Raw genomic sequence first — 25,892 nt, 5'->3', positions numbered from 1 at the left:
CTATGCAATTTATTGAAGAACCAACAACCAATATGTCACGCTGAATATATCATTTATTTTGCCAAAATCTAACGTTTAAAGGATGCCGATTTCCAGCGTCCTAAGACAGAATGACTAATCATTGCAAAAATGTGTTGCTGCACCTATTCGAAACGAAAGATTTTTGTTCTCATTAGGATATCGAAATGCTATAAGTTGCATGGTCTTACAAAGTACTCTAGAGAATTGATTATGTTTTACACAGGTTTGTTAAAATGACCGAAAAGGGGTTTATTTTGTTCGTGTCTTATTATTAACTTTCTTACTGGGCAAATATTTTTTGATTGAACGTTTCTTCTGTTATTGTTGTAGATAACCCTTTTGAACTATTTGTTACATCTACTATGACATACTGTGTACATCTATGTATTGTAATTTCCCGAATTCATGAAATGCATAGCACGCTAATAAAAACAAGTATCTAAACGATGTACCATCCAGAATTATGAGAATGGCTAATCCTGATTTTGTCGTTGTTTACAGCCGACAATTCAAATACTAGATACACCAAGCACTGCATTATGCCAAATGCAAAGTCCTACTTTTTAACTAGGGCTAGAAATAAAGACTCTTTAGTAGACTTGTTACATATAGGTTGAGCTCATAAAAGAGCATAAAACGAAACAGCATTAACTGATGAAGGAGCTTTCTCGTGATATGTGTGCTTCAAGATTGGCCGTCAGTGACCGTGTTCCCAAACATATGAAAATTATTGAAATCTAGGCGAGTTCAAATGGGGTGTACTCTTTGGATTTTTTTTTACTTAAATACTCTAGAAAGAAAGACAAATATTGTGTGGTTCTTTAGCGTAGAGTGATTTATTGTTATCTGTGTTTTTGTGCTTGCTTAAACATGTTAAATGAGTTATATCATGTGCAAATTAGCCACGTGCGAAGTCTAATATTTGGTAGAATAACAATAAACCCAAGTAACTGTGACCTTCTCGTATGCATATTGTTTGATTAATTTTTTTCAAAGCCGTAAAGTAATTTAAACATGAAGGTCTGCGTAAAACACAAAATAGTAAAGTATCTGATGATCTCTTCTTTTTCAGCATAACGCACTGATACTCTTTAGGGTAAACTAGACTTACTTTTTTTCTGTTCGGGGGACGGCAATGGACGTCTTTCATTTAAAACATTGAATCATATATTTATTATAGAATTTTTTAAATAAAATAGTAAATTAATTTAATCATGTTAATCGTTTTTAGTAACTGCCAAGTGTTTTTGGAATTTAAACTATTGGGAGGCTGGTGGTTTCACGATTTGCTAGATATACAAAATGAGTTACATTATGTTGTTGTATAGGAATCATTTAATGCATGAAATTATTTTATTCAATACGATAAATTTAAGAAAATCGAATTGCATATCAGCAAAAACAAGCTGTGAACAATTGCAACTTTACTCCAACTTTTAAAGCTTTTAATCGCTGTACTTTGTCTGTTTAAGTGTTCAGCTAATTTTTATTTTTATGTTTTAGAAACTTAATTCAAAAACTAAATGCCCCAGTCAGGAGACTGTATTTCAGTCGTTGTCGTTGGCTCTTGTTTGTCATATTTGCTTTTGGCAAATTGTTTTTCTGTAATAGGCCGTTAGTTGTTTTTTTCGATTTGGTATGCTTTTTTGCATTGTAGAAGACCGTATGGTTGTCTATAATGGCTTTCATCCACTTCATTTGAACGTTGGTGGATGAATATTGACTTCGAGATTTATGATCAATATGGTTCCTCTATGAATTGTGAAAGTGACATCTGTTCTACGTTCTTTAACTTTTGACGGTTAGCAGCAACCTGCTAGCATTATTTCTTATCACTTTGCAATTGATCAAGGTCACTGCAGAAACATGTACACTGAGTAATACAATATAAGTTCACTTTGCTAGACCTTAAGATTGGTGTTGTTGCTAAATATTTTTTTTAATCGAAAGGAGCATCATCTTCTACAAAATTTAACACTTCGGTCTATCAAAATAAGAGGATGTGGTATGATTGGCAATGAGACAATTCTTCACCAAAGAACAAATGACGAAAATTTTGGTCACCGTACGACCTTCAACAAAAATACAACCCCTTTCGCATAGTTGGCTATACAACGCCCTTAAATAGCAATGTAAAACCATTTACACCAGAAAATAAACAACTTGATATGTACAAAACACATAAAGAAAACAAGTATAATATACAGAAACAAACGACAACTACCCAATAACGGACTCTTGACTCACATATGCATGATTGATTTATACACAAGTGTGCAAAAACTACGGTTACAACTCCTTTTGACAAAGTCAACCTTACATGACCCTTGCTGTTGAATTAGACTCAATTTGATGAATACGATATCACACGTTTTATTGATACATTTTCTGAAGATAGTTATTGATGAATTTTATTAAATAAACATTTGTTGTGTTCACTAATATCTTATCGTTTTTGTTTTGCGTCATATCAACTTACAAGAATACAATTTAAGAAAGACGCTTGCCATTTAGGTATTACGCAACTAAAGTTATAACATATACAATACATTATTGCTTCTTAAAAAACATTAGAATTGAACGTCAATCAAGCTGGCGCTGTAATTTGGTCGCATATTGGAAAGAAAACTGATAAAGACATTATGTGCATTCTCTTTTTTTTTCTTTCTTTTGTACTCTAATATACATTATGACTTGGTTTAAACACATTTATACGCCATCATTACAAATATATCATTATACAAAGTAGACTATGATGGTAGGATTCTAAAAACAAGCTGTGCACATGTTATAATCATCCGTGTCCTTGAAAATCAAGATAAAATTAATGAGTTTTTCAGCATAACATGCAAAGTAACAATATATCGAACAGTAATTAATATATAACTTCAATACAAACAAAGAAGTGGAGAACAGAAAATATTTAAAGTGATTAACATGCATCAAAAGAAACGAAATAGGCAAATACAATTATTAAACAAACAAAAAAACCGAAAACTAACATGACTAATGTAAAAGAGGGACGACATATACCAGAGGGAGAGTTAAACTTATAGATTAAAAATAAACTGACAAACTGACAAACAACAGTACAGAAGACACAACATAGAAACTAAAGACTAAGCAACATGAACCCCACCAAAAACTGTGGGTGATCTCAGGTGCTTCGGAAGGGTAAGCAGATCCTGAATGAAAACAACTATATTTTCCTGACAAGATACGGGCATTTTCCATGGAACATGATGGGTTTAACATTTTTTTTATAGCTAGCTAAACCTCCCACTTGTATAACAGCTGTGTATCATGTTTATACTTCCGTGTTATTGGCAATTGTTCATTAAGGTTAAAAAAATATACTCGAGACGATACAAATGTCCAGATGAAATGAAACTTTGTCAAAATACTGTACAGCAATTAATTTGTAAAATGTCTGGTAATTGTTATGACTACCTCGATGTTTTTTTTCTGATCAAAAGGGAATATGTTGCAGATGTTGTTACTACAACCACTAATTAAGATAGATAAAGCACATCCATTTTCAGCAGATATTGTTGGTTATCTATACACCCTGTGTAAACCGATTTTTTCAAACGTTCTCAATGAACTTTGAATTGTATTTATTCCCGGTCACCTTATCCCGAACAACTGTAATCATGGTAATAACGCTTATGAAAATAATGATAATTATTATATCTGAAGTGTAAAATATTCTTTCGATGTTTTAGATTATTAACATGCTTCTTAGTGCATTTACAAAAGCTCAGAATATTACGTTATTATAAAATCAGATACATCACTTTCAAATGAATAATAATTATATAAAATTGTATCATGCAACTGTCAAGGTCTTATTTCGGAGATGAAGTGAAGATCTGTTTTCAACTATCAGAATTTATTGCAGAAATTAAATCTTTTCGGCTTTAGGGAAAAAAAAAAACACATAGCATGCAAGGAATGTGCAAAATCGCGAATTTACATATTATATTGTCGATAAAGTTACAGTATGAAAATAAAAAGATAGTGCATAAATACCAATACGACAACTAGCTATCAAAGTTCGAATGAAATATTAAAGGCAACTGCACGGCCTTCAACAATGAACAAAAACTATACATAGTGTATTTATTTTTAATATCACATTAAAAGAAGACTTTTTCGTAAGGTTGATAAAGTCAGCAATGTCGATCATAAATTACTATCGACCGTGCAAGGGCTGTATAGCCAGTCAAGGTCGTTAAAAACTTCCATATATATACATAAATAACTTCATTATTTTATAAACATTCTTTTGTAATCATTCTAATGTATTTTGTTGGAATGATTGAAATAAGTGATATATATCATGACGGTAATGGTACAACAAATAAACAGAAGACAGAATATATTTAAAGCAAACACACCTTTTTTCGTATCTTTCACTGACAATTGTATCTAAGATTTAAGGAAATCAAAACTATAGGTAAAGTATTTGATTCTAAAACGTTATACATCTATCATAAAACACAATCCCTGTTAATACTAACTCACGTATTTTGAATAAACGAGACCGTAAATACAAAATACAAAAAGTTTTAGATTCAAAACAATTTTTAGAAATAATTTTTATTTGAAAACTACAAAGTAAGATTTCTCCAAGAGGATAAAATATTGTAAATCTAAGTTCCTCATTCTGGAAATTAAAACAAAGACAAGAATGTTGACGGCATTGAAATCGAATTTGTTTTCAATCTTTCCGGTCATAGTTGTAGCTATAAATGTAAGGGATCTTATGTTTGATATTATTCTTGGAGCAATTGTTTTTGACATATTTTAAAAGTTAAATTTACAACAATTTAGTTTTAAACATCGAATGTTTTTAATTCACATTCGCTGAGTATTAATTTTGTTAATATGTTTTGCCTTACAGCTTATTTCCTATTGCACGTAGAGTAAAACTTTGGTTGGCTTCCTTGCTTTATTTGTATAAATGTTTATTCAAGCTTTGAAATTAAGATTGACATCTTCATATATACATGTAGGTATGTAGCCTGTATATGTGATATTTAAATTCAATTGGACGTTATCGGAATATAATTATACAAAATATACCAACAAAGCAAGCAAGCTAACCAAAGTGTTGATCTTATACATTAAGAAATTAGCTGTAAGCTTCAGTGAGATAAGGCGAAATGTTTATCATTTCTCCTTCAGACAGTTTGAAATGAAACAAATGACAAACGACAATGACCCTTTGTCATTATTTTGTAATAAGATTTTGTCAAATAAGCAGTATTTTTATTTTTAACTTCATTGCAAGATCGGACATTATTTTACGAGAATCATTCAGACATCAGTTACATGCATACCTTGCGGCTGTCAGTATGTCAAAAGTTCTAGGAATAATTGTTTATCGGCTTAACCTTCTGAATACTCAGAGGCGGATTTAGGGGGGGACAGGGGGCCCGGGCCCCCTTTTTTGGGAAAAAATGGGTTGCTTATATAGGGAATGACTGAAGCGTGACTGGAACGGGCCCCCTCTTAGGTCAGTCAGTGGGCCCCCACTTATGAAAATTTCTGGATCCGCCACTGATACTAAATTTTTTAAATATTTGAAAAATTGACATTGAAATTAGAAGGATCATATCATAAGGAATATGTGTACTAAGTTTTAAGTTGATAGGAAGTGGGACAGATGGACTAACGAACGGACGAACGGAGGCACAGACCATAAAACATAATGCCTATATATTGGGCATAAAAATAACTTTCACCTATCTACACAATCGGCGCAAATGATAGACAAAATCTACGCAAAAGAAAGAATAAGAAAAATGAAATGCAGATCGGCGAAAGTATAAGACAAAATCTACGCATGTGAAAGAAAAAAATGATAAGCAGATCGGCGCACATGCAAAAAAGTCGAGATCAAAATTTACATTTTATCATTTTTATTAGGACGACGGTTAAATATAGCGTAGTATCTTTTGTGTCCATTTTCGACAAGATATCATCGCGACGTTTAGTTCCTTTTTTCTTTAGAGACGTATTTTTAAGCGTACACCATGTTAGAATCAGTGAAAAACGCGAAACTGGACGTTATTATTTGACGTTTTTTCCTTTGCTAGAAACAACGTCATAGAGCTTTTATGTCACTACCAAGTTGCGTGAGTTGATGCGCATAAACAATAGGCTGTTTGGTCTTTAATCTACCAGATTCCTTTTAAATCTCTTTTAAAAGTACTAAAGTAATAAACGGAAGTGGAGAATTCCGTACAATTACTATATTAAATATTCTTTTAGATGTAATTATTATAAATCTTATCTTCTTTGTTGGGGAAATCCGAAATAAACCGACGATTCAGATTTTTTAATTAAATTCTGCCTTTTCAAAAATCACATGTTATTTTATGTAATGGGATTTTTCAGTTAAGCGAATTCGTCCGATTAAAACGTATAAGAACTTTAATTTATAAAAAAAATTAATAACACAAAAATACTGAACTCCGAGGAAAATTCAAAAAGGAAAGTCTCAAATCAAATGGCAAAATCAAAAGTTCAAACACATCAAACGAATGGATAACAACTGTCATATTCCTGACTTGGTACAGGTATTTTCTTATGTAGAAAATGGTGGATTGAACCTCTCACTTGTATGACATTCGCATCAAATTCCATTATATTGTCAACGATGAGTGAACAAAACAAACAGACACAATAGGTAAAAAAGTGAAAATTAGGTGTACAGAAGTCAACATTGTGCTATCATCTTAATCACTATAAAAACAACAAATGTAACGAAGAAGCACAAAAAGGCATACATTAAATTTAACATCCTCAGTTTGCTTATATTATACGATTTTATTTATCTATGTAACATCCACCCATAAAGGATGGAAGGTTTTAAGTACTGGTGTAAAATTGGGTGTTTAAAATTCGCAAAGGTAGACATAAAATAATTTTGTCGTTCAAAGTATAAACGGATTAAACACGAAATATTATATCAAAGAACTATTATAAGAAATGTAGAATAAGAAATACCCAAATTTATTAATTTATGAGATTTCATGTTTGAACCAGAACTACAATCTATTCTAGCATCATTTATTTTGAATTATAAAATTATAGGCTTCTTTCGCTTTGTTAACAACAGCGTGATGCAATTCTTGATATATCTAAAAATGCTGTTAGAGTATGTAAAACATATATCCGTTCAGTAAAAGTTACGACAAGAGTGGGGTTGGTTTCTTTGCTTTTAAATATATTTCCTATTTTAATTATTTAAACAGCACAAATAAGAAGGATTACAAAGGAATGTTTATAATAATAAGACATTGGTGACTTTATCAGCTTTACCAAGAAGTCTCCCTTTGAAGTTATTTTAAAAAGAATAGCATTATCATGTATATTTTTTTTTTTCACTGACGAAGGCCTAAAATTGCTTACATCCACTTCATTAGAGATTTGGTTGATGGTTGTCTCATCGGCATTTTTACCACATCTCTTTTTTTTCACACTGTAACTTTATCGACAGTACATATATGTATAAGTTCTCTATTTTTCAGTTATATGTATGCTATTGTAATTTTCATTTCCTCACATCAGAAAGTATCCGCTTCGCTTCCAAAATAAGACTTTGGAAGTCAATCATGTATACGTTTTACTCGTTGACTCGTTATATAACAAATTTTATTACATAACAATATTCTTAGTTTTTTGTGAATGCATCAAAAAGCAGGTAATTTAACTAAAACTTCTAAAGAATTTTTAACACTGTAATGTAAATAATATGATTATTTGCATATGCGTACGTTATAACAGGTGTAAGTGTTTAGTTCTCTGGTAGTGCGTAGTAAAGAAATTAAATGAATGCACTGAAAAATGAGATTGAAAAACTGTTGATGAAACAAATTCTGATGATATTTTTGTGTAGTGTATGTAATCCATATAAAAGAATGGACCTTCAAATGATCTACAGGCGCCTTAAAATCGGATATGGTAGTAATATGATTGTTAACTATTTAACTTTATTGGACCTGATTTAAGAAATAATTGATGCAAGCTATACTGTATTGTCGTTTTAACATAGGTATGCATTATATTCGGGTTTGTGTTTTTGCCCGGGCAATAATGATGGCTAAACCACAAGAATATAATGCCTACCCATGTTAAAACTACAATTAAGTATAGCTTTTGTCAATCATTTCGATTCTGATTAGGACAATTCAGGTAATGTCTATGTCCGATGTGTATAAGTGTAGAGTGTTTGTGTAGGCTCTTCCATGAAAAATTATAAAAAAAAAAACGACTGACTTAAAAAAAAAGCCAACGATGTTGTAATGATATTTGAACAGTGAAAGTTAATTAATGATATTGTGTATGCTCCTTTAGTGTTATTAAATCATATGTTTCTGCAGTGATCTTAATCAGACGGATTGTAATCAAAAGAGTTGTAAGCAAAGAAAACGTTTAAGCATACAGAACAGATATCACCATTACTATTCCTAGGAGAGATTTTTTTTATCAAAACGCCAACAAAGTCTAAATTTTTTTTTCACATTACCTGCATTTTTCCTTTGATTTCTACATGCTGAGTAGATTTAATTACTGCAATAAGTGTCAGATATAAAGTTGCAAACGTAACCTCCAAAACTGAACATTGACAGTTTATTGGACAATAAGTAATAATAACTACTCATTTTTAAGTTAAATATCTGCTTTATAACATAATTACATTCTTAGATTTTTATAAATGCACAAAACGCACCTCATATATCTTAAACGTGCCAAAATATTACACAAATCAGAAGAAAGTAATAACGTTATTTTCATATGCTTTATTAAATAAGTTCATTTCAAGTTCTTTGATATAATTTGGGAAATTAAATAAGTGCACCAATGAATTAGTTGAGATGGAAACACTTACTACAGGCCGAGCGGAAACACATTTTGTCAAGTTTTCTCATTAATTTAGGTAAAAATTCGAAAAAGGGACATACAAATGTTCAAATGACGTCATTAGCTCGTTTGTAAAAGTGATTTTATTGTTTGCTATTTCGCTATCTCTGGAATGCACGGACCAAAATGTTGAAGAATTTATATTTCATTGCTTAAAATATTCGTGTAGTATTTACTTCATAGAACATAATGGAAAACTGCACTGATTTAGATTAACCAACTTAGTCACAAGCTTACTCGGTATTTGAAAGAATTTTGTTTAAAGTACCGACTGTTACTTTTTTTTTTTTGGGGGGGGGGGGGTTCTCGAAACACATGGTTTGTCCTATTTTTAAAAAGATAGTGCAAGACTTCATTTTTGAAATTCAAAGTCTTTAATATATTGATTTATCAATTTTATAAAGAAAATTATTTTCATTTTACTTCTGGAACAAACATGTGAGGATTTAGAATCCAATGATGAGTGCTTTATAGTAACCAAAGAAGTCTTACTGCTGAGGCAATAATTTAATGAAATCCATGACTTCAGTTAAAAGCTTTGTAGGAGAGAAATGTTTCTAATTAATCGTTGCTATTCCTTTTCATTTTACTGCCATGCTACGTACTATCAAAGAACTTGTCACGTAATTCTGCCATACTGCATATGAAAATAATTGTTTAAATCATTTCTGAATTGTACAAAAATCTTTAGATGCTTTAGAGAAATCACGTGCTATTTAAGCTTTTACAAAAAAGAAGAGTGTTGTTTTATAAAACAGATTTATTATTTGTAAATTAGTTATACAAATATATATTTTCTCTTACAACTGTCAAGGTCCTTAATACAAAACACAAAACAATAATTACACTATTAGTTTTAAAAAGGCTTTCTGTTTATGCATGTCAAACAACAGACTGACCGACTAAACAGCCATCAATGAAGTAAGGTTACAAACCAACACTGTGGGGACGAATTAGATTCTTGAAATGTAAAATAGCAGAACACAATCTCGGTCTATATCTTTATTCAAATAAACAAATTTCAAGACAGTAAAGTGATCCTTTTGTAATAGTATTCTTTTATATTGAGATAATATAAAAAAGAAGATGTGGTATGATCGCCAATGAGACAACTATCTACAAAAGACCAAAATGACTCAGATATTAATAACTATAGGTCACCGTACGGCCTTCAACAATGAATATGTATTGTATTGTCTTAATTCAACTGTTTTAGAAATACAGAACATTTTTTGTATCAATTTATTTGTTTCAACTTTAGCAAATAAGGGGAAGCAACTCATATAACTTTACTTTTACCTCAAACAATTTTGATAAGATACAACAATTCAACAAAATAAATACAAAATATGTTTGTATATTTTAAGTATGTTGTTCATATATAGTAACAGACTTGTTTTTTCTATATCTGTGACAAAATATTTTCATGTCATCGATACTACATTAACCAAATGTTTCCCCGTCATAAATACTCCTTTTATTAAATATTTTAACGTCATAGACACTTATTGTACGAAATGTTTTCACGTCATAGATATTCCTTTCACAAATGTTTTCATTTCATAAATACTCCTTAAACCAAATGACTTCAAGTCAACGATACTCCTTTAAACAAATGTGTTTGCGTAAAACAAATCATTTACCAAATATCTTCACGTCATAGGTCCTGTTTTTATTAAATTTATTCGTGTCAAAGATACTACCTTTCAAAATATTTCGCGTCATAGATACTCCTTTTACCAAATGTTTTCTAGTCATGGATACTCCTTTTGTCTAATTACTAGAGAATCACCGACAACTTTTTAGAAATGTACCAACATATTTTGAATTGATATATTTTCATCGTACCACTGGCAGGCCATACAAACTGATCAAAGAGTTAGTTTGTGCACGTTTCGGATGAGACACTATACGTTTCATCTAATGTTAAACCTACTTTACGAAAGCGTCACCTCAATACATGGTGAAATTAATTGGTGCATTTCTTTATTTTTTTATTTTTATAAAGTACAGTTACCACCTCTAAATGAATGAGTGCAAACATGTGAAACCGAGAAAAAAACCATTTGCAATAGACGCTATTTACGGTACCTCAAAGGAAACTTACAGGTCACTAATTGAATTTCAGATGCTTTATTTATTGGAACATCCCCATTTTCAATGCATCTGTAATCAGGTTGTTATCTAAAATGTAGTCAAAATTGGTTTTATATTGATTTCGGAACATCAAAATGAAGTGCAACAGTTCGGTTCGCCAGTTGTTTCGTTGATTCAAATTAAAATTTAAAATTAAAAGAATATGGATATCAGCTTAACTAATGTGGTTAATACCTGATTCTTGTTTCTCGTTTTGGTATACATATTTGACAATATTTTCTTGTTTGAACTATTTTACATTAGTCATTTTTGGACTCTTCATAGGTGGCTGTTTGGTGTGAGGAAAGACTCTGTGTTGACGACCTTTCTTTGACCTATAAGGGTTTACTCTTTACACATTGTGACTTGGAATTAGAGTTGTCTCATTTGCACTCATAGCACATTCTATTGCTATGTAACACACCGGAAATAGATTAAAAAAAAAAAAAAAAATGACATGTGAGCAACATACTTCAAATGAGTAGATATTTTAACATTGACGTTGAAACATTTATCCATCAGTGTTTATATGACGTGAATATAAGCATTTATAAATCCCCACACGGCATTCAAAAGAGAGGAAACCCACAAAAATTTAAAACGACTTAATTCATATTCAAGTTCAATTAATGAAAAATAATTATGACATACATGCACCACCTACAACAACTGAATAACATGCTTCTGCCTTGGGATATGCACTTGTGTCGGGATTTGACATGTATGTACATAACTGTACGCCCCCAAGCTTCCCTGTACCTTGAACAGTTATGTAAGAGCACAAAATAAGAACAATAAAGTAAAACTCAGTTGCAAACTTCATAACTTAATAAATCAGTAATACACAAAAAATACAAGAGATACAAGAAATGAAAAGCACCGATATACAAGTACTCACAGTTTTTTAAACATGTAAAAGCTAATCTTATTGTTGAATCAATATTTTTTAGTAAATTTGACGTGTATTATTACATCTATTCCTAGGTCTTATGGAAAATCATAGATAAATAATATTCGCTACTCTAAATCAAAACAAAATTAATTCAATGTACATGCAATCAGTAATCAATCATTTAAAAAGGAGGACTTGAACTCGTACTGGAGTTTGCAATGTTGGTCTTTACCATACAGTCTCTTTGGAAATTCAAACTGCTGTTGATGATATTGTAAGTGTTTAATACCCTGTAAATATAATATATACTATTGATAAAGATAAAATAAAATCTAATCTAATCTAATCATTAAATTCTCATAGATTAATTTCACTTTTCCCTTCAACATCAAAACGTTGTTGCTTGTATGTTGCAAACGTGACCGTTAGTAGTGACAACGTGATATATTTTGATTTGTTTTTGTTTTCTGTTGATGCTTAAAAATTTACAAACTTTGAATATGAAAATTAAGGCAAATCAAGGATTTGCTGTTATAAATAGTTCTGTATTTTTACAATAGAAATACAAACAAAGTACTTTAATCATCTAATCAAAAATAGAAGAATGGCTAATGTTTTATTAAACAAATGGCGATCTTAAAGTTCAGAATTAAAAACAAACTATCACTTAAAACTTTGGTTCGAACGTAGGGCTTTAAAAATTTCCGGATCAATATGATCAGAAACGCCCAAATCTATAGTTAATAGAGGCAAGATGGAAACTTACTAGGTTACACAATTAGCTATATACTACAAATAGACATTAGGAGAAAAATCGGATCAAAGTGTGCATGACGAATATACCAGTATTATAATGATACATACGTTGCTGTTGTCTCAGAACCCATTGCTAAACTTATAACATTATCGTCTGATGACCTAAAAGTAAATTTAGTCTATCATTTATTTTACATTTCTCAATACTATATTTAAATTCCGTAAAAAAACCCAAAGAAGTTTGCATGTTATGGGTGCAAGAAATGAAAGGACGTAAGTAAACAATTCCTAATCAGAGTTAGATATGAATGCGATATAGATTGTAATAGAAATATTGCGCACACCAAGGAAGTTCAAAATAAAACATGCAAATGATTCATGTAGGTCTCATATGCTTATCAAACAATACAAGCATCACTGCAACTCAAAATGAATACAGAAAGGCATTATTGAAAATCAAAATGACAAATTACATTTCTATTGTTTAAGAATTACACATAACAGTTTCTTCCTTTTTTGTAATCGGACATAGTGTCTCAGATGATGATAACTAACGGTTATCGTGCAGCCTTCAACAATGAACAAAGCCAATACCATATAGTCAGCATAAAAATGAAGCTTTCGGTGGCTGGGTGTTACCTTTCCACGTCAGTTTTAATCTAGCGTCGTACTACAGTACATGATATATAACATTGTATAAGGCATGAAGATGTTATTATTAAAGATCAGCTAAATTATCTATAGTAAAGGATCCTATAAATTAATGTAAGATGTAGTCACAGAAAATAATAATCTGTATAAGTATATATACGAGTCTAAATTGAAAACTACGTTCAAACCTATGATTGCGTTCGATAAAAACCGCAATTTTTATACGTGTGCATGTAAAACAAATTTCGTTGTATAAGGGTCTAAAAACAGCACAAACAACATTTTCTAAAAGACCAAAAAAGTAAAAAAGTATATTTAAACAAAACGCATTTAACTAACAGGTCGAAGAACTGATGTTTTTTTAACCCTGCTGACTGTCATTGGCGATTGCCAAATAAAATTGATCACAATATATAACAAAATGGATCTTAATATAAATTTAATACTCAACAGAAAAGAAATTTAACTTGTGGCCATGATGTTATGCCACGAACATACGGTGTCATTTTTTTTTAGTACACCAGATCCGGATTTCGACAATAAATGTCTCTTCAGTGATGTTAGGGATCGAAACGGTATTTTGAAGGCCATATAAAAAAGTATATAAAAAGTACCCTCATTTTTAGATAAGACTCTTGAATTTTATTATATATATGTATAAGTGTACCAATTATATTTAGTTTCCTTTTAATTTACTGATAACAAAATCAATATTAATACCAATAAAAACAATATTCAATAATCTAATTACAGTGTTGAACTTGTAACCTTTTAAAACATGTAGAATACGTTTATTTAAAGAATCTATAAGTTTACCAGGATCATTTCTAAATTTCCGGGCACAGAAAACAACATTTCCGTAAAAACGGGGATGTGTTATCCAGTTTGAAATAAGTTTTCTACAGGTATAACCAAACTTTAAAACCAAGTCTTAATATATATGGAACAATTTAGTAAATATTTTAAGTAATTTGTGGTAGCAAAATCCCCAGCTTAAAAATAACACCTTAAGATGGTACCATATGGTGCCGGGAGAAAATTGCACACCCTGTCTTTGTTCTTACTCAAAACTCCTGACCTGCCTGCAGAAATGAAAATTTAGGAATATTGATGTGTATATATATTTTGGATTATATATTCTGATAAGTACAATACATAACAGAAAATAATGCTTCTCCTTAAATATCATAGTGTTCATGATAAACGGCAAAACTGAAAAAAGTATCGTGAAATTTGTCATTTATGGGCAATAACTTCTATAAGAATTTGTCTGATAGTTTTGACGAATATAGTCTGAACATCATTTTTTTTAAGGCAATTTTGTTTTAAAATTACCAATTTCGAGAGAGCAATCCATCAACAGGTTGTCTGATGAGTTTGAAAATTTCAGGGCAGGTTGACCTGATGAACCTTTTTATCCCGGTCATTTTTTCTTTAAAAACTTCAGTTTCAGAGCTATAAGCAAAAGAACTGTATTTTATTCCCATGTTCTATTTTTAGCCATTGCGTCCATCTTAGTTAATGTATGGTGTCATCGGATACAATTTTTAAACAAGATACCCTAAGGATGAATTAGGCCATGTTTTGTAGAACTTGTAAAATAATATGATAACACATGTCGTAATTTTCCTTATTATGAATATTGAATTGAATGAAAACGACAATATAAAAATATGTGTTCCGCATATTTTCCGCGTATGTTGTCATTATGTTTTCAAAATTATATATTTTTCGTAAAATTGAGGTATCATCTCGACTATCATTCATGTGTGATGTTTAGATAGCTATAAAGGTATTTTTCGTTCGTTTGATGTGTTTAAGCTTTTAATAAAATTATTAAGAGATTTATTGTGGCAAAATCAATCCATTTCATTAGCCTCTGCTTCATTGAATACATGAATTAATAAACAAGTTAGGTAATACAGACTACAAGATCCAAATCATGTTTTAAAATCCACAAAGCATTTCATGACCGCAAACAACATTCACCATTAACAAGAGTTCACACGCTGAAATGTCTCGTGTTATTAGAAAAAAGGATCAAAACAAATGAACCATGTAATTGAAATCAGGGTCATATCATATGACACCTGCCAGTTCTTCTTGTACAATTTACAATTCTGTCATACACAATTTCAATTCAAACTATATAGATGAATGGAATAGCTTTTTTACATTCAAGAAATGTGGTTTTGCGACAAATGACCTATTTATTTGTGACCATGCTTAGAACTATATCCTATAGTAGTTTCAGCAGTATTACGGGGAGAAAATTTTAAAAACGCATGTCTTTCCGATGCAAATGTCGTTGCTTATTGTTTTTATCGAAAGAAAACAGTACCAAATCAGTAAAATTTACAGTTTTTATCACTCGTTCCGTTAGTTGATAACGTTTGATTTTGTCAGTTTTTATTTTGATGTTGTGTTTCTGTTGTGTCGAAGTTCTCGTCTTAAATTTGATATGTTTTCCGCAGTTTTAGCTTGTAACCCTGATTCGTTTTTTTCTCAATCGATTTTTGAATTTCGAACAGGGGCATACCAATGTTGCCTTTATTTATGAACTTTCCTCATTTAAATTGACTTGTAAGTAGTATTTCTGATTTGTATAGATCAGATTCAACTAATTTTGATATTTTTTTCTGAATGTGGTACTATTACACTACTGTCTTTGGTTAGGGTGAGAGTTGACGCGTCTTCAAACCTGTTTACCAAGCCACATTCTACATGCGCCTGTCCCTAGTCAGGAGCCTGCAATTCAGTGGTTTTCGTATCATCGTATATCATATTTGTTTTTGTTCATTATTTTGTACATGAATCAGGCCGTTCTCTCGTTTACATTTTGTTTTGCATTGTTCATTACACAGGTCATATCATAGCTGATTATGCAGATCTTACTCCACATTTGACACCCGTCGTGTTGCTCTGGTAAGTAAAAATTTGGTATAGTTTCTTTGGTAGGTCACAATTAAGTAAAAAGAACGGGATTTTGGCAACAAATATTTGAACATATCCTTCGTCATCTGCGAAACCTATTTTGAAAAACAGTATACCAACCCATGATGGCGTCTACACATTATTCGATAGAATGATAATGACAAATATCAGTAGATATCACCCCAAGTTTCTGGTGGGGTTCGTGTTGCTTAGTCTTTAGTTTTCTATGGGGTTTTTTATACTATTATTTTTCTGTTTGTCTTTTTACTTTTAGCCATGGCGCTGTATATTTTCTAGGAGTTTGACTATCCCTCTGGTATCTGTCATTCCCCTTTTAGCATTCGATGACAAAGCATTTTCGTATAACAAGTGCACAGGGGTTGAATAAAACAAATGTTTGCTTCTTAAAATAGTTCAAATAAAGTGTTGTGCTGTTTATAACCAGGTCAATGTAATTAAGCGTGTCAGGTGGTAATTACACAGAAAACTAAACATTATCTAAATTACATCTATAATGACATAAATAACATCTTTAATGGAACATGAAGTCATCAAAACAGCTAATATTTATTACGAATCGCATCTATGATAAATAATATCTCATTGAATAAACAAGGAAAATCATTAATCAGGTTTTAACAAGAAAATTACAAATAGAACAATGATTTCTATTTTCCATTCTAAGACAGTGATCATTTACCTACTCCATGACGAACTCATACCTATTATAATACATATTTGGAAAATGAATTTATCAAACCATTTAAAAATTAATATACCTTTTTTTTATTTCTTCTATTTAAGGTAGATCATAAGTAAATCTATTTTGAGACAGAATTTTCTTATACTTAGCCAGAATGAAGATTTTAATATGCTCTTTTCAAAAATATAATAAAAAGTAGGGGTCACCGTGCTATTTTTCAAGCTATGAGTCGTTGAAAATTGCCTAAATTTGGTTAGATTGTTAATGGAAAAACACAATTGTGTGCATAAAAAATAATCTATGAGATAGAATTTTGAAATAAATTGTGAAAAGATAGGTTTTGTAATATGTTTTAAGAAAATAAAAAGAAAAAATGGTGTCACCGAACTTGTTTTCTTGCTACAAGTAAAAAGAAAAAAATTCCCTATCTGTCCAGTATAAATTTTTTACTAAAAGAGTTATCTTCCCTTAAATGGCTCATTTGAAAAAAATGATTCAAAAAGCAAAATAAAATGATATTTGTTTAATTATTTTGAATTATACAATAAATTGCCAAGTTTTCTTTATATTATTAAACAGTCTAACTATCAAATTGCAAATCTGTCTCCAAATTTGCAGATTTAGGCAAATAACTAGACCGATTTTTTACTGTGATTGTTCAATCCAAGATGGCGGTATACCATGAATCTACCTTAATTTAGATACACTATTATCATCATGATCATATCTGACAATTGTATCTCACTTATAAAACTTTCTTTTCTTATTAACAGGGCAGCAAAATATAAATATATTTTTAGCAACTATCTCAGATGTAAACTATGTGGCGCCTGTCATCCTCGTTTTCTTTCTTTTAACCTTGTTTCAGTCCCAAATCTCCAATTTTGACAGAATTTTCATCATGTCTATATTTCGTATGCTACTATTTTTAGTATTGGAATAAAAAAGTAATTTTGGTTTATAGAGTATATGTCTTAAATTCCCATTAGGTTGATGTCATGTTACACACAGATTTATTAGATTTTGCTTATTTACATTTCCTGATTGTTATGAACATAATCATATTACTTTCTCAAGGCAGTTTTAAATTGACAAGATAAATATAAGTAGATCGCAGGCTGACTATATTTAGCGCTTGCGCATCTCTATCATAGATATTTAACTTCACAGCATTGAGTTAGCTACAGATATTTTGTAACGGATTCAATGAAAAATAAACGATGATTTACAACAGGCAATATTGTTATTAGAGTAAAGTGTTCGTTGTTTATCACATGAATAACCGATTAAGACAATTAGCTTTTATTCGTATAAAAATATCAATGTTATTATATGGCGAGGAATGAACTGTATTTTTCATCTATAAGGGATAAAAAAATATATAATATTGAACAAAAGCGTTTCTAATTAAATGCTGACAATATGTGTAATTTGTTTTTGACAAAAGTGATATTTTTATAATTTAAAGATGAATGCTACCTGGTGCTTAACAACTTGGTTGACTTTTCTACTTGGATCAGTTAATTCACAGAGCAACATAAATGTTCAAAATTTATATACACTTCTGTTCTCTACTAATAATTACAATACGCTGATCAGACCGAGTAGAAACCAGTCGGTGCCGTTATCTGTTCACGTTATTTTTACACTTTACGGCATTTCAGGCGTGGATGAGATCGAACAGAAATTGACCGCTACTGGATGGCTTGAGATTGCATGGACAGATGAATTGTTATCATGGACACCCGAAAACTTTGGAGGACTTAAGTATATTTATTATCCACAAGGCCAAGTATGGAAACCAGATATATCTTTACAAAATGGATTTTCCAAACTGGAAGAACTCGGATCAAAATTCATTTCGGTATTTATTGATTCCAATGGACTAGTAAAATGGAGACCCTTCCAAGTGTTTGAGTCCAAATGTGACATAGATTCAACATATTTTCCGTTTGATAGACAGACTTGTCATTTAGATTTTGTAGCGTGGAGTTTGTCTAATGTAGATGTTCATATAACAAAAGGGGGCAAAGGGATAGAACTTGCCAATGATCTACAGCGTCATGGTGAATGGAAAATATTATCTTCATCTTCTTTAAATCTCGCGGAATCTGACGAGACAAAAGTTCGATTTACAATAGTGATTCAACGGAAACCAATGTATGCTTTAATAAATTACATTATGCCAATCTTGTTACTTTCAATTCTGGATATATTTACATTCAAGATACCAGTAGATACAGGGGAACGCATAGGTTATGTTATAACAGTATGGCTAGCATATGCTGTGTTTCTAACGATTATTAGTGATTCGTTGCCACAGACTTCAGAATCTATTCCGATTGTTTCTATCTATATTATGATCCAAATATTCATCGCAACTGTGATTGTTATCATTTCAGCAATAGAATCAGGATGCGCACATCGGTCTGATGATGAATCAGTGTATTGCTTGTTACAAGCGCTTGTTAAAAAGTGCCGGAAAGGAAGTGTTCAATTAAAATCGGAAATTTCAAAGTCTTTGCCGGGAGACGAAACCTGTGTAACGTGGAAGGAAGCCATGTCAGCTCTTGATAAAATTTTGTTCTGGGTTTGCCTAACAATTTTTGTGTTATCAACTCTGATTACTTTACTTATTGCAGGTTTGAAGTATATATAATTTTTGTTAACGAACTGTTATTTAAAAAAAAAACCTCATAATTAGAAGTCATGTTTTAAGAGTTATTTAAACTTAATGGAGATAACTTTGAATAGGTATCTAGAATATTCTATTTCTAAAATGTAATAAGTCCAAAATCCATTTTGATCTCAGACGTTCATTGTATTATAAATAGATACTTGACAAACTAAATTTGCTTTTTTGTCTTGTCAGCATAATTCTCAATAGAATAAAATCAATAAAACAGAGGGAAATGTACTAACACATCCGACTCATAAAGATCAAACAAAAAAAAAGTTGCAGATATCAATTGAAAAATCTTCAAACAGAACAAAATAACTTGTTGCGAACAATAAACGTAACGGCAGTAAATTGATATTTCTAGTTTATGTTTTTAAGGTGGGTCTAGGTGTCTTAATTAAAATTCAGAGATTTGTTTTCCTTATCTGTCAAAATGTAGTTGATGTCATGCTTTTTTTTTTAAATTTAAAAAAAAGTATGGGTCAACGTTTTGTATAGATTATGCATGAAAAAAATTGTATGATAAAAAGAAAAGTACATCATACATATAATTCTAAGATTAGATGTAAGGAAAAAGGGGCGAAAGATACCAGAGGGAAAGTCAAACTCATAGATCGAGAAAAAAAACTGACAACGGCATGGCTAAAAATGTAAAAGACAAACAGACAAACAAAATTACACATAAGTTCCAAGTTAATTAAACAAAAATTGAATTAATTTTGTGTTTGATAAGCATTAAAACAATCAAAGACTGATAATTTATTATGCATTCAATCTGTAGACAAAATACAATCAATTTCCTTATGCGTGACAGTTGTGAGAGTTGTAACCTTTTTCGAGATTTAGACTTCAGAGTGATGACTTTTTAATCGAAACCTTTGTTAGAATTAAAAAAAAATATTTTAAAATAAGAAAACAAATGACAGTATCTTAGCCCAAAACAAAAATATCCTCATATTGCTCTACTTAACGTAATGTGCTGATAACCCTTTCTTTAAAATGTTGGGGGTATTTACAAACAAACAAAAGTTATAAAGACAAGGGTCATGATAGGAACATCTGCTTGAACATGGTATTAATATTTTTTTTTTTTTCATTTTGGAACCTAAATAAAATATGCCTGAGCTACCAGCTAATTAGCTACTAAACATTTCAGTCTTAATTGGAAGCTGATTTTAGACACGAAAATGTGTACACGAAAAAGAAGTTCGTTATATATTTGCATAACACTATTTGTCCCGTTTTTATTTCAAAGGGAATCTAGACGTTTGTACGATTGAATAGTAATCAAATGTTTAAGGATTAATAGTTATAAAGCCAAACAATTACAAAGTTGAAGGGCATTGTGAACATATATCTTAATAATTTCATTACACAAATGTTTTAATAAAACTCTTGATTTTTATGTTTTGAAGCAATCTGAAGCACTCTAAATTCATATTTTATTCTTACGAATTGTTTTGTTTTAGTTTTCGAACTCACGTCATCTTTTGAATAACTGTTGCGATGACACAATCAAAACGGTTTCATAAGTTTGGGATACTACAAATTTCTAGAGAGGTATATTAATCAGATATGAAAGAAATTGGTGTTTATCTGATACCGGCATTTTGTGTGATAAGCCATAGTGTCCTTTGATTAAGCCGATTGTCTAATTCATGTTTCTGAAGCTCTTTAATGGATTAATTATTCTACTTGTCTGAATGAATTATAGCATTCGTATATTCCAATTACCCTCTAACCGCTGCGGGCAATAAATATTTTTTAAGCATCGTAATAGAACAAAACATAATTATGAGAAAGTTAGAGAATACGGGAGGTTTTGTAACAATTCATGTATTGCAATATTGAGGTCATATGCAATTAGAAAAAAAAATGAACTTTTAACCTGTACATACTCACACATGTCGAATATATTATTTTTGAAATTTAAAGCGTTCTGTTTAAAATTTTAAATAAAATTGAAAAGCTATAATAAAATCAACAGTTTAAGATTTGTCTGTTTTTCTATAGTTTGTCGTAACTACCTGAGAGTCTACTCAAAATGCTTAACTTTTAATTTATTTTTAACTTTGTTAATATTTCGTACATAGTAATTAATTCAGGGTCATTCGTTACGGTGCATTAATACAACATTAATAGATGTCGATGGCTTACGTTTCCTAAAAGAATTGTAATCGAAGTTTTTACACGATGTATAACTGAATGTGCATGTATAAGTCAGAAGCACGTTATTCAGTAGAAAGTAAAAACACAAAAATACTGAACTCCGAGGAAAATTCAAAAAGGAAAATCAAAAATCAAAAGGCAAAATCAAAAGTCCAAACACATCAAACGAATGGATAACAACTGTCATATTCCTGACTTGGTACAGGCATTTTCTAATGTAGAAAATGGTGGATTGAACCTGGTTTTATAGCTAGCTAAACCTCTCACTTGTATGACAGTCGCATCAGTAGTTTGCTGCTGTATGTCATATTTGCTTTTGATCATTGATTTGTACTTGATTTGTACATTTATCAGACCGTCAGTTCCTTGTTGATTTGAATGGTTTTACATGTTTCAATTTGGGGTCTTTTATAGCTGGCAATGCAGAAGATATTTTGCTCATTGCTGAATGCGGTCTACGTCTTTCTGGTTTTTGATGAGAGTTGTTTAATTGCCAATCATACCAAATCCCTTTAATTTTATTTTACGACGAATAAGCTACTGCGCAAGATGATTCCCTTTTCGATCAGAAAAAGTACAGTAGCAACATCCTTAGTGGTAGTAAAGTGTGATAATATTTTATTAAAGTTCGCAAATCACATATTTATGCAATTACATTGATCAATCAGGAGTTGAACAAAAGTATTGTAAGCAAAATTAGCAATGTTAGAGTATATAAAACAGATATCCATTTTATTGTTTGCAGACGACGTATAATGGACACTCACCTCAAAGTCTATTTAAATAATGAATGTAATATTTGTTCTGTCTATGAAGAAATAACATAAAAAATATGGTGCACACTGAATAATGCGCGTAGCTGGTTATTTAAAGTGTCCACCACAGTTTTATGTTATTTCGAATAGACAAAAAAATATTACAGTCATTTCTTATAATTTAATTCTTAATTCCATTTTAAACCGGAGTAAATCATAAAAAAACGTTGATGAAGTCACGGTCACATGACAAAATTATGTCTATGGGCTGATAAACTAAACAACGTCAGCCAATCAGACGACATGCTACATCCAAACTTAAATTTTATATACATTTGAATTAAAGGCAAGAGTAGTATACCGCTGTTCGAAAGTCATAAATTGATGGAGAGAAAATAAATCCGGGTTACAAACTAAAACCGAGGGAACACATCAACTTTAAGAGGAAAATAACGAAACAACAGAAAAACTTAATTGCAACAAAAAGACAAACGACAATTTAACACACACAGAAACGAACTATGAGATAACAACTGCCAATTTCCTGACTTGGTACAGGACATTTTAGGAAACCATGGTGGGTTTAACCTGGATTTTTGTGGCTTTCCAAACCTTGCGCTTTTATAGCAATGTTAAATATAACATTAAACGCTAAAACAGACAAAGTATAGCGATGACAGCGTCCATATATAAATACAAAAGTGTTCGAATTATTGTCGTTTTTTTATTAGGCACTTTCTGTTTTGAATTTTCCTCGGAGTTCAGTATTTTTGTGATTTTATTTTTTAACTGTAATTATCAGTACAAGATACGACAAGGGTGTGTTCGCTTTATTTGCTTTTGAATATATGACCTTATTTTAATCATTTCAACAAAAACAAATAAGGAGGATTGCCAAAAAATGTTTGTAATCGACATTGATGAGTTTATAAACTTTATCTAGAAATCTCCATTTAAAGTTTTTCTCTGGTGAATAGCTGTCTCATTGGTATGCATACCACACCTCTTTCATCCATATTGTAACTCTATCGGGAGTATATATTGTCGTTATTTTCCCATTACATGTTATATTCTATTGGTTTTTTTTTTTATTTTCTAACATCAGAAAAATGAAAGCATATATCCGCCAAAATAAAACGTAGGTTGTCAACCATGCATACTTTTTACTCGTTTACAAGTTTTGTATCTGATTTTATTACATAACAATATTCTGAGATTTTTGTAAATGCACCAAAAGGCAGGCGATTTATCTAAAACTTCTAAAGAATTGTTAATTATCTAAATATAATCAATGTAATCATTTGCATATGGGTACGTTATTACAGGTGTACGTGTTAAGTTCTCTGATTGTGCGTAGTTAGGAAATGAAATGAATGCACTAAAAGATGAGAATTGGAAACTGTTATAGGCTTTGATGAAACAAATTCTGACGATATGTTTTATAAGTTTATGTAGTCAATATACAGAAGGGGCCTTCAAATGTTCTACATGCGCTTTAAACTCAGATATGGTAGTAAAATGATTGTTTACTATTTGACTATATTGGACATGATTTAAGAAATAGTTGATGCAAGCTAAACTTTTTTGTCGTTTTAACATGGGTAGGCATCATATTCATGATTTTGTTTTGCCCGAGCGATAATGAGGGCTGAAACACACAATGTTACCCATGCTAAAACTACAATAAAGTATAACTTTCATCGATCATTTCGATTCGGAATAGGACAATTCAGGTAATTTCTATGTCCGATATGTATAAATGTAGAGTGTGTTTGTAGGCTCTTCTGTGAACCTCCCTTTTTTTGTTTGTATAAAAGCAAACGACTGGCATTGTGATTTTTCTGAGGGAGGAATTTTGAATATCCAGCATGAACAGTTTTCGTATCTAGGTCAACTATGTCAATTTCGAAATGCAACACAGTAGTCATAATAAATGAATTAGTAACAGCATGTGCATCATTTAAGAGTTTGGAAGTGTTTTAAGTTAATGAAATATATTAAATGCATGTCAGAATGGTAAAATTATTTAATATGCGGTAGTCAATATACGCATGTGCAAACACATTTTATTAGATTTAAAGCATGGGTTTATTCACAAAGCGAAAGAAGCATGTCATATTAGAATGCATGTAAAATAATTTACTTTCACTGTTCAAATATCATTACAACATCGTTGGCTTTTTTTTTTTTTAAGTCAGTCGGTTTTTATTTTGTTATGCATTAACTGAAACCCTTCTCAAATAAGTAGCTTACTATTCCAGGTTATTTTCTTGTTTTTATTTTCCTAATGTTGTATGTTTGATAGCTTCGACATGACCCACGCTCCCCCGCCATCTTACAGTACCGGCAAATGCCGGAGTGTAAATATAGATACGCTTTGAAGTTTATTACTAACGTTTGGATCAATCAGAATGAACATAGGATGTAAGAGATGTATGAAGACGAAAAAACATCTGCATTTTTTATAGTTTCAGTGAGTTTTACATTAGAAAATGCCTGTACCAAGTCAGGAATATCCCGGGCATAAAAACAATGCCGTATTTGGCGAAACCAAGTCAGGAATATCCCGGGCATAAAAACAATGCCGTATTTGGCGAAACCTTTTCAACTTTTGATCTTCAGTGTTGTACAACTTTGTACTTTTTTCACTTTCGATATTTTATATCTGGGCGTCACTTGTAAGTCTTGTGTGGACAAGGCGCGTTTTTGGCGTATTGAATTTTAAACCTGATGCTTTTTGTTATTTATTAATCATGTTTTTCTTTGTCTAATATGTTCTCCTATTAATTTGTATTGTAGTCCTGTAATATTATGTTGTCATTTCAATGTTATATTTAACTTTGCCATTAAAGTGCGAGGTTTGGCATGCCACAAAACCAGGTTCAACCCACCACTTTTATTCCCCTTTAAAAGTGTCCTGTACCAAGTCAGGAAGATGGCCATTGTTATATTATTGTTCGTTTCTGTGTGTGTTGCATTTAACGTTGAGTCGTTTGTGTTTTCTCTTATTTTTGAGAAATTGAGATAAGACGTGGCACGGTACTTGTCTATCCCAAATTCATGTATTTGGTTTTCATGTTATATTTGTTATTCTCGTGGTGTTTTGTCTGATGCTTGGTCCGTTTCTGTGTGTGTTACGTTTCGGTGTTATGTCGTTGTTCTCCTCTTATATTTAATGCGTTTCCCTCGGTTTTAGTTTGTTACCCCTATTTTGTTTTTTGTCCATGGATTTATGAGTTTTGAACAGCGGTATACTACTGT

General features: G+C 31.0%; 1 protein-coding gene across 1 annotated transcript; it reads left to right on the top strand.

Annotated features, from left to right (window-relative positions):
- The first annotated feature begins 18,193 nt into the window (after positions 1 to 18,193).
- Positions 18,194 to 19,777, top strand: LOC139503077 (neuronal acetylcholine receptor subunit alpha-3-like). Its single transcript, XM_071292748.1, has one exon. It carries the CDS (start codon positions 18,496 to 18,498, stop codon positions 19,684 to 19,686), a length of 1,191 nt encoding a protein of 396 aa, XP_071148849.1. The 5' UTR covers positions 18,194 to 18,495; the 3' UTR covers positions 19,687 to 19,777.
- The last annotated feature ends 6,115 nt before the right edge of the window (positions 19,778 to 25,892 follow it).

Source organism: Mytilus edulis, chromosome 14 (assembly GCF_963676685.1).
Source record: "Mytilus edulis chromosome 14, xbMytEdul2.2, whole genome shotgun sequence".
NCBI classification, from domain to species: Eukaryota; Metazoa; Mollusca; class Bivalvia; order Mytilida; family Mytilidae; genus Mytilus; species Mytilus edulis.
The sequence above is the reverse complement of the archived record's forward strand: the minus strand, read 5'-3'. Positions and strand labels throughout refer to the sequence as shown.